General features: G+C 40.6%; 1 protein-coding gene across 9 annotated transcripts in view; it reads left to right on the forward strand.

Annotated features, from left to right (window-relative positions):
• The first annotated feature begins 2,580 nt into the window (after positions 1-2,580).
• The window catches only part of HNRNPR (heterogeneous nuclear ribonucleoprotein R), a 35,156-nt gene continuing 23,883 nt past the window's right edge, over positions 2,581-13,853 (forward strand). For 2 of the 9 annotated variants that reach the window (XM_027109790.1, XM_027109792.1), the window contains exons 1-5: positions 2,581-2,707; positions 5,921-6,086; positions 8,320-8,438; positions 8,985-9,092; positions 11,886-11,999. In XM_027109790.1, coding sequence (XP_026965591.1) covers positions 5,930-6,086; positions 8,320-8,438; positions 8,985-9,092; positions 11,886-11,999 — 498 coding nt within the window. In that variant the 5' untranslated portion in view covers positions 2,581-2,707; positions 5,921-5,929. Of the gene's footprint in view, positions 2,708-5,917; positions 6,087-8,319; positions 8,439-8,984; positions 9,093-11,885; positions 12,000-13,853 lie in introns of those variants that run through there. The other 7 variants (XM_027109791.1, XM_027109793.1, XM_027109796.1 and 4 more) reach the window with 4 other exon arrangements.

A 13,853-nucleotide genomic window follows, 5' to 3' on the forward strand; every position in this document is an offset into this window, starting at 1 on the left:
ATGCACACACACACACAGTTGTTTTTGAAATGCAAAGCTCAGATGACCATACTTTCCAATTCAAAAAAATCAAGATATATGGTCTGAAAAGGTGGAGTATACTTGTAAGGCCAACTGGCCCGAGGCAGGGGAACGCAATTAGACTCACAGGTTGCATCAGACCGAAACTTTCCGGACCACCCAGTTCCAGAAACTGACCTGGAGACTTTCCGGACCACCCAGTTCCAGGAACTGACCTGGGGGCTTTCCACCCGGCCCAGCCTTCCCGCCTTTCGAGGGGCGGGACTAACGGTCCCAAGACTGATGCGACCGGCACCAGATATTGCCACGATACCCGAAAAGACCACCAAATAAGGAATACCCTGCGCCCTCCCAGATTCACCACACCCCTTTCCCTTCTTCCCCTATAAATTCTGCCCAAACCCTCGCCCGGGCGCGACTTCTCTGGCCCCTTTCACTCGGACCAGTGAACCTCGCCCGGGAGCGTTCCCAAATAAAGCTTGTTTAAGCTCTCCTCCATTTATTTCTTGGTGCCGTTCCTTACAATACTTAGGAGGACCATATGGGTGAATATTTGAAATATTATCTCAGAAAATATTGGATGATAGAATCACTTTAATTACAGTATCCAGTCCAGCGGTTCTTATCCTGTGTTAAATGGACTTAAAAGAATCTCTGAATGGAATTCACTGGCCCTTCAACTTGGAAGGGAATGAAATAACAACTTTATTCTCACTAATATGCTGCCAAAATTAAGCATTTTTCCCCATTGTGAATGTAGGCAACAAACCAGAGAATTAGCAGTACTTTTCACTCAGTCACCAATAGGAATCACAGATATTTTCATACACATTATAGTTGTGGGATTTCTTGAAATACCTCCTCATTGCTTACATTTCAGTAGTTGTTTGACCTGCTTCACGATCTTGATATTTAATATTTAAAGAAAAAGATTACTATGTCACAAGAGTTTTAAAAATGTATTACCGGGCTTTCCTGGTGGCGCAGTGGTTGAGAGTCCGCCTAACGAGGCAGGGGACACGGGTTCGTGCCCCAGTCCAGGAAGATCCCTCCATGCCGCGGAGCGGCTGGGCCTGTGAGCCATGGCCGCTGAGCCTGCGCGTCCGGAGCCTGTGCTCCGCAACGGGAGAGGCCACAACAGTGAGAAGCCCGCGTACCACCAAAAAAAAAAAAAAGTATTTCCTGATTGTATTTCAACATTTGTAATGCTATGTATTTTACTTTATTTTACGCATTTAAAAACCTAAAAGATCCATAGCTTTTACCAGACTGTCGAATGGCACAAAATAGGTTAAGAACCCTCGAGCTAGACGCAGACTTATGTGAAGCTAATAAGGGTTAAGCTTCAAAGTCCCTTTACCATGCCCTTCCAAGACTCTTCCTAAATTTGCACTCATCATTTTATATTATTTTTCTAAAGGATCCCAGCATTTGTATAAGTTTCACACCCCATAATACAAAAGTTGGATTCACCGTGACGTTTAGCCCAGTACCGGGCACATAGGTTTTCCATAATTAATTTTTGGTTGATAGCTTCTGGGAAATTTAAACGATCCTCGAAGTTATCTGGAAATCTTGCAGACCACCGCTTGGCTTCCTCCACTTCCCGAGAGGGATGGGGCAGTGGAGATGGGGTCGGGAAGGGAGGGCCGTGGGATGAGATAGGTTTGGACTAAGGCAAGACAGGGAACAAACCAGTAGGGGGTGGAAGGTGAGAAATGTTTAGGAATAACGGGATTAGTCTCCTTTGGGAATGAGCCCTTTTCCTTGCACGATTCCTTTGGTTTCGTAGATGCATACATCTGCCCTATCTACCTTGTGAATATTCATTAGCTCCAAACCCCGTGAAGAAAGGTCTCTGCTCTGTCATTTGTAGGTAACATTGCTCTTGAGAAACGCCCACTTTAGCGATTTCCCTCACATTCTGAGCTGCTCCCAACGATGTGTGGAAGGGAGCCCGGGAGTCAGCTTTCCGAGCGTTCCATGGAATGATTTTCTACACGAAGAAATTCTCCAACAAAACAGACGAGCCAAAACCTTACACCGTGTTCTAACTAGCGCCCAAAAGACGACCAAGAGGGAGGCCGGACCGCGTGGCGGTGGGCGTGTCTGGGGCGAACGCCGGCGGCGGCGGCTCCCGGGGGGATTACAGGCGCTGTGGCGCCAGCCAAGGGGCGGGAGGGCCGCGGCCGAACAAGCCGGTGCGGACGGTAGGGGGCGGGGCTCCAGAGGCGGCCTACTTTTTCGGCCTCGCGCCGGCTGCAGACGAAGAGGGAGGAGCCTCGGCACCCTGGGCCTGGAGCACCGCTGCTTCGCCTCCACCCGGGGCTTCGCCACAGACCCCTTTGTGTTCCTGCCCCCGCCCCGGAGGCTCCCCAGCCGGCGGCGCTGAGTTCCCTCATTGGCTCAGCCGACGGCTTCATCGATTGGCTCCCAAGTCGTCCGGCGTGGTGCGCCTCTTCTCGCTACTATTGGTCTTCTGAGCTGCTCCTCAGGCCGCCGCGCGCGGTGATTGCCCGGCCTCTCGGAGTCCCTGGAAGCAGTTCCGGGAAACCCCGCGTGCTGCCGGGATCGCGTCTCTGTCCATGAGGGGGGGAGGGGGTGGCGCGCGCGCCATTTCTAGTCGTTTTCAAAGCGCCTCGCGCTGATTCTCACGGGCCCGGCCGTCGGCCCCAGCTCTGCCCCGGTGAGTCTCGCGCCGGCCCGCGGGGGGAGGGGCCGGGAGCCCCGATCTGACCCTACTGGGCCCGGCCGGGGCACGGCGCCTTGTCCCCAGTTTCGTTTTCGCTCCGAGGCCCCGGGGTGGGGGTGGGGATGGGCTGGTGGCGGTTTCAGCCTCGTCCGGCCGCTCAGTTGAGGGCCTGACCCAGCCGAGGCGTCTCCTCGCCCTCGCTCATCCTCCCCCCGCCCCTCCAACTCCCGGCTCGCGGTCCGGCCGGCCCGGCGCCCTCCGCGCAGGCTGCCGGGCCGGGCGCGCTTTTCCCGCCTCCGCCCGCTGCTCCACGCGGCCGGGCCGGGCCGGCGGCCTGGGGCGCCCGCGGCCCCATTGCTTCTCCCCGCCGGAGCCGTCTCGCTCCCGTCTCTTCCGGCCTAGCCACGAGTGGGATGTGTTGGTGATCCGGACCGGCATGGGGAGCGGGTGGGCAGAGGGCGGGATGCAAACCCCGGGTGACCTGAGCCGGGAGAAAACTTTTGTGTGAAGCAGAGGCCAAAAGGCTGGTTTGTGTAGGAAGCCTCCCTCCCCTCCTCCATTCTGCATGCTTCGAGTCGAGATTTGAAGGAAAAAATGACTACTAGAGGCCATGAAACTTAGCCTTCGAGCGGCGCCTGAGATACCTAATTCTAAGACTGTCGTAGGCGCACTAAATTGGAAAGGCGATTCTTTTTCTTCTGCGGTAAAAACCGTAATTGCCAAAATTTAAAACTTGAAGCCACGGGGCTCTTGAAGGGTTCAGTCCTTTCACACTACCTGTTTCAGATTTTTGCTGTCCTCCGGAGGCTGAATTTATGTCTCATGAGTCAGTCGTAGGTTGAGGGCTTGACACTTCCTAAGCCATGAGATAACCGTTAGTCTTCATTTCGTTGGTTCTTTTAAAGCCGGTCTCTTAAATGTGAAGAATTTTCACGAGATGTTCAGAAAAAATCAGGGAGGGGCTAGTGCCAGACTTCCCAAATCTCCCAGGAGTCCTTATTTAAATTTCTACTTTTCGCAAAAAAGTTTAGATCAAATGACTTAAGTCACATTAGTGTATTTGCTGCATCCAGAAATATGGTTTGGCTGTGTGGCATCGTATTGAATACACACAAGAGTTTTAAATGGTCTCATATGACATGAAAGTCTTTTTTAAAATGAGCACATTGTATTTGGCTTGAAGAGAGCTTTTTCCTTGATCCGAAAGGTTTTATTTTCTGGACTCTAATAGTTGTACGTTTTTGTTGTTGTTAAAGTTTACAGACTTTTTTTGTAAATTTCAAACAATTTCAGAATCAACTTGTAGAGAGCCTTTGCAATGGATGGTAGTCATAAATATTTCTGTCTTGTGCTTGATATGCAACTTGTCTTTTTGCTTTACACATACTTAAAAAATACCACCTTAACAGATGTTCGTTGAACTTTTCTGTTAAAATTTGCTTTCTTTCCGTAACTAATAGTATTCCAAGGTGCAATACTGCAAGGGTCTTGTGATACGGAGAACTTCTGAGTTCTGATGATCTTATGGTCGTATTTGGGGGTGGGGGAGCATGGAAAACTCAATGTTCACAAAGATGTTTTGGACTTTAGGATGCATCTTTATAGAAGTAGGTGTATTAATCAGTAAACTATTCATCTTAAACTGTAAGTAGTTTCTTGATCAAAAGTGCCAGTTTTGAATGTTTTTGTTTTTGCCAGTTCATCAGAATTTGAGGCTTGCCTTGAGAAACATTTATCCACCCAGCGATTAACCATGGAGTCTGCGTCTGTGTAGACATTAGAGGGTTACTAAGTCTTAATAATGTTTTGTAATCATAAGAAGTCATGATATTGTTTATCCCATTTTCAAAGTAACCCTTTCTGCATTTTCCTCTCTTCCTACCCTGTATTACCTCCTTCTCAGTCTTCCTCCCGTTTTCATTAACTTCAACTAAGTATCGGTGGACTTTGAAATGAAGTTGTTTTAAGTCGGAAAACTGCACCTGGTGCATTTGCACAGTGTTTTGATAAGCAGTCTGGAGGTGTGGTTATCTTACGTATGGGTTTTAGTGCTTTTTAGGAAACTTGTATTTTCTTTATAGCTGACTAGGTATCTTGAGTTTCATCAAGAAAAGTAGGCTTTTCCTTGAAATCCATCTTCATGTCTATTTCAGTATTCGTTGCAATGTCTTTATTCTGGTGCTTATTACCTTCATCACATTATAATTTCACCACAGACAAATGCACTTTAACTTTAATTCCGTCTTTTGAGGAGGTAGTATAGAGACTGGCCTTGTATGGTTTTATTATTTAATCTCTTTCTTCAGGGAGTTGATCCACTTCAGCATTACGTACAGGTTGAACACCCAAAATGATTTGGGTAGGTTAATCTGAGACATCTGACCTAAGTTTATCCTAATTAGGTAATGTTTGTTGAAACTATTTGGAAGAAATTAGTTATCCGTTCTAAAATATGTTTTTTAGGTTTATTTTACTGATATGAAAAATTCAGTATACACTCATGATTTTTTTTTTTTGAGAAGCAACCTTAACTGTAGCTCACTTTTTATTTTATGTGGACTTAAAACAATCATTTAGCTTTTAAACCTGGTCATTTTTTCTTTTAAATCTGTGAATGGGAATAGCAAATTAATTTTAGAACAAAAATTAATGTCAAGTTGTGTTTTTTGTTTTGTTTTAAGTGAGGCGGAGAAAACCCAAATCACCAGAATGTTGAACTAGAGACAACAGGGCATTTATTTCACACCTATCTTGGATTTGAAGCAGAGCTAGGAAAATTTGAAAGTCCTTGAACCTTAAGTTGTCTGTGGGTGTTCATTCTGTTTTTAAACGAAACTTTTTAAAACTGTGTAAGAATTGAGAGCTTGAGGGGCTTTTTAGGATTTTGTGGTGATTTGTTGATAAGCTCATCAGGACACAACAGCTGCTTTTGTTAATCAGTGATTCTACCTTAAGTAAATTCAAGCCTTTATTTAACCTAGTGTACATGAAGTTCCTTAAATAACACTTCCATGTACATTTTCCATGGTTTTACAGAATTATTATGCAAATTTAGGTCAGATACATCAGAAAAGGCATCATAAAATAATATTTTGATAGAAGTTATTAGCAGCATGTATACAAATTAGTTTAGATAAATCATGCATTGTCCTACAAACTAGTTATTTCTGGCTTAATGTAATATAGCTCCTGAATTTTTTCCAGCAGCATAATAAAATGGCTAATCAGGTGAATGGTAATGCGGTACAGTTAAAAGAAGAGGAAGAACCAATGGATACTTCCAGTGTAACTCACACAGAACACTACAAGACACTGATAGAGGCAGGCCTCCCACAGAAGGTGGCAGAAAGACTTGATGAAATATTTCAGACAGGTATAATATACATTTCTTGTTTCTGACTGGTTATGAAAGTGAGGGCAAACCACTTTGAATTTTATAGACTTTTTTTAAGGTTAAATATTATTGTTTCTGATCTATATAGAGCTGAATGTTACTTTCCCTTCATTGAGGGCATATTGGGTTTGACTTTGATATTCTTATTTCATTATTTCAAAGCCTTCTTAGTGTTGAATATGCAGTCTTAGTTGTTTCAGAACAGTACATCAATTTGTCTTAGATTTACCATCAATTAATATATATGTTTCAGCATATCAAATTTTACATTTTTTCTTAATCTAAATCAGTCATCATTTTGCTTTTACTTTTCTACTTTAGCTTCTTAAAGTGATTGTTAAAACAGCTTAGGTCTGATTAGGTGGCATAATAAGAGGACTAGTTAGACTGTATTGTCTGAAATGATAATAAATGTCCGACTCCTTGAGAGTTTGTGGCCTGTCTAGTTTCTAACGGACAGAAATCCACAACTCTCAGTAATTTGGAAGTGTTTGGTTTGTAACAGCTGCTTTTTTTTTCTTTCTTTGTTTTTTTTTAAATCTAGGAGTCCCATGGTTAAGTGCTTAAGGAAATTTGAACATTTTAATATGGTGGTTGTAAGTGGTTTGAAGTTCTAAAGAGGGAGAGAAATGTATCCCCTTAGGAAGTGTTGTTCATAAATAAATGTGTCCTCCCCCTTTGGGGCCATAGATGGAAACTTTCTTCCTCTGTGTTTTGTGTGCCTATCCAGATTCTGGGAGAGAGAATTGAACTGTCTCACAAACATGTCTTAAGTACCGTAGTAACAAATATCTGGGGGTTTTTTGTCCTTAAAACATTTTCTTTTTTTTTTAATCTGAGAAGCTCAGGATAATTTTAGACATTAAAATGACTTCTCAAAATGACTCCTGGGTGATGGTCCCATTTGAAAATCAGTCCTCAGGAACTTTCTGTGACATTCTGCCATAGAGAATTGGCAGTGATCTGCTTCGAGATACTCTCTTGTAGAGTGTTCTGTTACTGATAAGAGGCTGATGGTTTGGGTGTAGGGTTGGATTGACAGAACGGACTGATGGGTATCCTGAGTTGTGTCTTTGGGTGGTGATATGGAATATTCAAGTAAGGAAACTCCAGTTATTTAGGCATGCTCATTTTGAGCTCTTAAAACAAATCATGGCAACAGTTTTTTAAAAGTAACCTCGCAAGTGACAGTATTTATTATGGAGTAAAGTTCTTTTTGGCTTTACCAAAATGGAGTCACTTTTGATGTTAGTTCATATGGATTTGGGGGTTTTAATCTGCCAAATATTTCCATTTTACTTTGGATCAATTCTGAAATATATTGAGAAATATAAAATTTAACAGACTTAAGAAATTAAACTTAGTAAATGTTCTGTGTGCAGTTAAATATACTGTATATATATAGAATGCAGTGCATATATTTTCTGTATAGTTTGCTCGTTAAGTCTACAGTAAAGTCCTTTTAATGCCATTTGCAAAAATTGTCATTGACAGTGTTGTGAATGCCACAGCATCTTTTAAAATCTCATTGTGACACTTATGAAGAACAAAAATGCCTTAAAATATGACTTTCAGAATTGATTAATCAAGCTGCACTGGCATTTATAGAAAAGTTTAAAATTATGCCTTTCCACATTCTGACTGCAGCAAAGTAGATGTTCAGATAAATAGATGAATTTCATTTTATCTTAGGTGTTAAGGAGGGAAAGCCTGTGACACTTTTTGGAGAGTGGAAAGAATTATTTAGTAAAAAAGGTTCTCTTATTTTTTTCCCCACTTCTTGTGTGGTTAGCAATAACTCCAACAGTGCATGTAATTTGAAGGTTGCTCCTTGGGAAATACAGTGTGTTCTTATCACCCTAACATGTTATATTAATGCTTAATCTGTAGTACAATGTGTACATCAGATTTAACTTCCGGAACTTAAACGTTTTGGGGAGTGGGAAATGGGGTTAGGATTTTTTTGGTTTTTGTGGGGATATGGGGATTGAAATTTATGTTTATAGGTGTTGACATTTTATCTTTTGTTTTCATATTTGTACTCTTGACCTTTCTGTATAGTATTTGTATAGCTGCCTATATGCATATAGTTAAATGAAAATGTAGTTAGTGATAGTATTAAATATAACAATTCTTGATTAAACACTGATAGCACAGTTTAGATTATCCCCTTTGTTGCAATAATGTTACCCCTTTTCAATTTAATTTTTAGGCTTGGTAGCTTATGTCGATCTTGATGAAAGAGCCATTGATGCTCTCAGGGAATTTAATGAAGAAGGAGCTCTGTCTGTACTACAGCAGTTCAAGGAAAGTGACTTATCACATGTTCAGGTAAGGTCATTATTCAGAAATGTCTTTGAACAACTAATGATCTGAAATTATTTTACTGTGACTTTTTTTCCTGTGGAGGAGTGGTATTTTTGTTTCTGACTACCTCTGCTTCTTTTAAAAAATAAGCTTAAAGAAAAAATGATCTACATGGCAGAGAGTTTTCAGAAACACAAGCATAAAGTAAAAGTCTCCCACTCCTTTGTAATATTTTTGGATTATGTGGTCCTGTTTTATTATCTTGGAGGGAAATAATGTTGGTGGGAGGAATAAATTCAGGACACCTGGCAAAATAGCCCAGATACATTTAAATATCAACCAATGGAAGACTGTTTTGCCAGTGTAGCAGGTAAGCTCCCCGGAGGTCTTGTGTGTCTTAACTGCTGTCTGTTCCAGTCTGGCATGTAACAACCACTCTGCAAATATTTGTTGAGTGAATAAATGAGTAAATATTTTGTTAAAATTCTGGTCTTCTGAAATTTAAATATGTATTTGACCCTTCATCAATTCCTGGTGATTCTTTTTCATTGAATTACTTGGCTGTTCTAGAACAAAAGTGCATTTTTATGTGGAGTTATGAAGACCTACAGGCAAAGGGAGAAACAGGGGAGCAAGGTGCAAGAGTCTACAAAGGGACCCGATGAAGCAAAGATCAAGGTAAAGCTTGACTTGGATAGTTGCAATGAAATTAAATTTAATTGTGAGATCAAATGCTTCTTTTCATGTTTCCTAGAAGCAGTTTTTTTTCTTTTGCGGTACGCGAGCCTCTCACTGTTGTGGCCTCTCCCCTTGCGGAGCACAGGCTCCGGACGCGGAGGCTCAGTGGCCATGGCTCACAGGCCTAGCCGCTCCGTGGCATGTGGGATCTTCCCGGACCGGGACACGAACCCGTGTCCCCTGCATCGGCAGGCGGACTCTCAACCACTGCGCCACCAGGGAAGCCCTAGAAACAGTTTTTACTGCACGTAAAAAAAAAAAAGAAAAAGAAAAACTAGCGTTTGGAAATGAGATGATTTAGGGAAAATTACATAAGAAGAATTTTAGGGGCAGACATTTAATTGTATGTTTGGTGAAAATTCCTAAACATACTCTCCCTTATTCCTTGTTCTTTTGGCTATGAATGACATATTTATTGATACTTCCAATAATAGTTTTCTAGATTGATTCAATCATGTCTCTTCAGTTTCTTTCCAAGTATTTTGTCTTTTCTCTTGCTGAAGAGGTGGTTTTTTGGTTTTTTTTTTACCGGTACGCGGGCCTCTCCCTGCTGTGGCCTCTCCCGTTGCGGAGTACAGGCTCCGGATGCGCAGGCCCAGCAGCCATGGCTCACGGGCCCAGCCGCTCTGCGGCATGTGGGGTCTTCCCGGACTGGGGCACCAACCCGTGTCCCCTGCATTGGCAGGCGGACTCTCAACCACTGCGCCATCAGGGAAGCCCTGAAGAGGTGTTTTAATAACTGCTTTCCTCCTTCTCAGTTTTTATTTACTTCAGTTTCTTTGTTTGTAAACTGGGAACAGTAATAGTACCTACCTCATGAAGTGTGAAGGTTAAAGGAATTAAGATACTCAAAGTGCTTAGAGTAATGCCTGGAATGTAGCGAGAACAGTGTAACTATGAGCCATTATTATTATTACTATTAGTCTTTTGATAAACTGAAAGGTGAATATAGGGCTTTTAGTAAAAGAATTAAATGGCTATTGATGTTTTGCTGCAGTGATAGACTTTTGAGTTTGAAATAGTTAATTTATTTAATGTTGAAGTTTGTCCAATTTTACGTTTTAGACAAGAAATATAGTTTTTATCATGTAACTAGCTTATATAAAGCTCCTTTGTACCTTTTTTCCCTCATCTGTAAAATGGCACAATCCCATTCTTTTTTTTTTTGCGGTATGTGGGCCTCTCACTGTTGTGGCCTCTCCCGTTGCGGAGCACAGGCTCCGGATGCGCAGGCTTAGTGGCCATGGCTCACGGGCCCAGCCGCTCCGCGGCATGTGGGATCTTCCCGGACCGGGTCACGAACCCGTGTCCCCTGCATCGGCAGGCGGACTCTCAATCACTGCGCCACCAGGGAAGCCCCACAATCCCATTCTTATATCTTTTAACTAATAGATGAAAACTCTATTTGCTGTAATGGTTGTTTTTTAAAAACTTATTGCTGTTCACTGGATAGATCTGTATGATTTCCCTAAAGCTGGCTATTTGCTCTTGAGAAGGTGCATATTATATATGTAATATGTGTATATTACATATTATACAAGTAATGTATAATATGTAATATGTTTTGTGTGTATTCTATATTACATGTATTTCTGTGGTTAAAATAGTCAAAGGTAGAAGAATGGAGAGTCTAAGGTAACTGGAATCCCGGGGTTCCTCCAGAGATATTTTTGAAAACTATTGAACTTGGTGATGTCTGAAGTCTCTTGCTGCTCTGACATGCTGTGATTTTAAAAACCTGAAGTGTAAAATTCTCCTTTCTAGGTAGATTCCATTTCTTTTTTTCCATGTGTCTTTGTTCTGTAGGCCTTTCATATGAACACAAACCCTTAAGGGCAAGGACATTATCTTCTTTTCTATGATTCCTCTTAATACCTAATATAATGTTGTGAGGAAGGTTGGAAATCAGGAAACATAGTTTGTTTTTTGAAACCTGAGAGTATATTCATTTGGTAATTGCCAGATGTTTTGAGTCTGTGCTGTATGAGAAATGGTCTGGTTTTTATGGAGCTTATGGTATAGTAGGAGTACAAAACAACAGGATTAAACAAAATAAAGGTTAAATTATTTGAGTACAGTAGAAAGAGTAGGATGATGTGAGAAATAGTAAATTAGAGAAGTTGCATAAAAGAGCTAGGACTTCTGCTTTTTTTAAGGATAGAGAACTTTGTTAGTTGTATTATGAATTTATTATTGTCAGTATGATACGGACTCTCAAATCACTTTGATATCCTTTAATGCCAGCATCCTCACTGGAATTAATACAACCTTTCCACAATGTTCTTGAAAGGGGATAGAGAACATTTCATTTGAAAAGAGTCACTGGATGTAAGTATGCTACGTAAAGGGAGCAAATAAGGAAAAATTCTGGTTGACATAGAGGGGGTGCAAAATGAGGAATACTGTGGTACATAAGTATGAATAGGTAGCCTGGGGTCAGCTTATGTCGAAGTTTTAGTAATCCTTTCCCCTTTTTTCTGTTCTCATAACAAAAAAGTGATGTGTGCTTGGCGACTTAACTTGCCTGCAACTCTTTCCATTAAATGTATGGAAAGGAGAAGTAAAGGTCAACACGTGTGAGAGGAACCAGTGTGAACTTCGTGATTTTTTTCCCCTAACTGAAATACATAACCTAAGATGTTAGGGTACCTTTTGGAAAAGATTTATATTTTGATTTGTGTGTGTATGATATTTAATATTCAACTATAAATAATTATGTATAATTATCTTTAGGCCTTGCTTGAGAGGACTGGTTATACCCTGGATGTAACCACAGGACAGAGGAAGTATGGTGGTCCTCCACCAGACAGTGTGTACTCTGGCATGCAACCTGGAATTGGAACAGAAGTAAGTGTTCTTCAGCTGTTCGCTGAAATCTTTCCAGTTTGTAAATAATTCTACCTATTGTATGATGGGGGAAAAATTGATTTTTTTCAAAGAGCTATTATTATTTTTTTGGATATCCATCTGTATTTTGCTGCCATCATAAGTAGGGATAATCATGTGACTGGTATATACCCAAACACTTTGTAAAGGAATGTAGAGTTTTTGGAACTGGCTACTAAAACTATGCAACTAACAACACACCATTTTAGGTCCTTGGGGTGAGGTTATTAAGGAGAAACAGTTGCTTTATTCTGCTTTATGTCAGGAATTTTGAATGGTGCTTGTCCTCCCTCCTTGACCCTCCCCTTCATCACATAGAAGATACGCAGTGTTCACAGAGAGATTTATTGAAGGGAGTGGGTTGCACAAGGGAAGGGATGTAGAATCAGATAAAAGGTTGAGCACATTGGTCTATACTTGAACAAAGAAGGAATCCGTCCTCCATCTGTGTTTTCATGAAGGTCTCTTCATATACCTTTGTGCTATAGCCTATTCTAATCCTTTAAAGGGAAAAAACTGTGTGCCAGAAGGTAAGCCCTGTTACTGCACGGACCTTTTCTGTTTGGTGCCTAGCGTAGTGCCAGGAGTATAGTAGGCACACAGTATTTGACAAATAATTGGTTATGCTTTTTTTCTTTGAGTACTGTAATCCAGACTTCGTAACTTAAAATTTAAACTAGGTTAAATGATAATCTTACAGGATTTTCTTTAAAACAAAGTGATGGCAGTAGCTTCCTTAGGTGACGATGTCAGTTAAAATATTTAGGTGGTATTGTTATGTATCTCCTACTTATATTAGAATTCTAAGAAATCTTAAAACTTTACTTAAACGTTGTCAATGGCACCCTTCTAAAAGCTGAAACTTAACTTTTCAGGTAGCCAGAAGCAAAGATTATTATTTCTGGTTTGTGAATCGATAAATAAAGACATCACCATTTAACATAACACTTTAGATGTATATCAGAGCTAATTCTAATTATGTTCTCTGTATGTAGGATGTTCTCTGTATGTAAATGTTTACAGTTATTGGTCTTTGTTCCCTGAACTTCTTTTATACGTTATTACAATTAATGTTCTGTTTCTTAATATTTAACATTATTAAAAGGGCTCTAAGCATTTTTGTTTTTTGTGATACCTGTATCAGCTACATATGTTTGTTTTGAGTCTCAAAAAATTACTTAATGCTATATAATTATTGATAGAGTTGGGATTGGGACTCTAAACCATCTACATTCCTTACAGAAGAAAGTGTCATTGAAACAATATACAAGTGAATGATATCTTTAGCCTTTCACTCACTCTTGTCCTCTCATGAATTCCCCTCCACCATCCTTTATCTTTAATGTTCTATTTATGTTGTGACCCTTTAAAATCTACATTTATATTTTATTTTTAAGCAGTATGGAAATATAGTTCAGCTTTCTTACAGGGACTCCTACACCATATGTATTTTTTTCTAATGGTTTTAAATTTTGTTCCTGGCATCAGGATTTTTTTTTCCCTTACCTTAAGCCCTCATACAAAATGAATAAAAATGGAATTGATGCTTTGCCCTTTTTCTTGTTCTTGAGGCAGCTTGAAACACTTCCAAGAGGAGAATACATTTTGAAAAAGTTATCTGTAGTATACCATGTGATATCCTTATCAATTATTGCTACATTTTCTTAGTTTTGTTTCTTTGACTAATTATAAAATCCTTAGGAGTAAAAATTGTATCATATGGTTCTGTTCTTCACAATGTCGAATATAGCCTGGTGTAAAATTAGTTGGTTGTATCTATCTCATAATTATAGAAATAAACTTTTTTTATTAGAT

The sequence above is a fragment of the Aethalodelphis obliquidens genome, unplaced genomic scaffold, assembly GCF_003676395.1.
Source record: "Aethalodelphis obliquidens isolate GAN/ISIS:26980383/991018 unplaced genomic scaffold, ASM367639v1 scaffold9, whole genome shotgun sequence".
Classification (NCBI taxonomy): domain Eukaryota; kingdom Metazoa; phylum Chordata; class Mammalia; order Artiodactyla; family Delphinidae; genus Aethalodelphis; species Aethalodelphis obliquidens.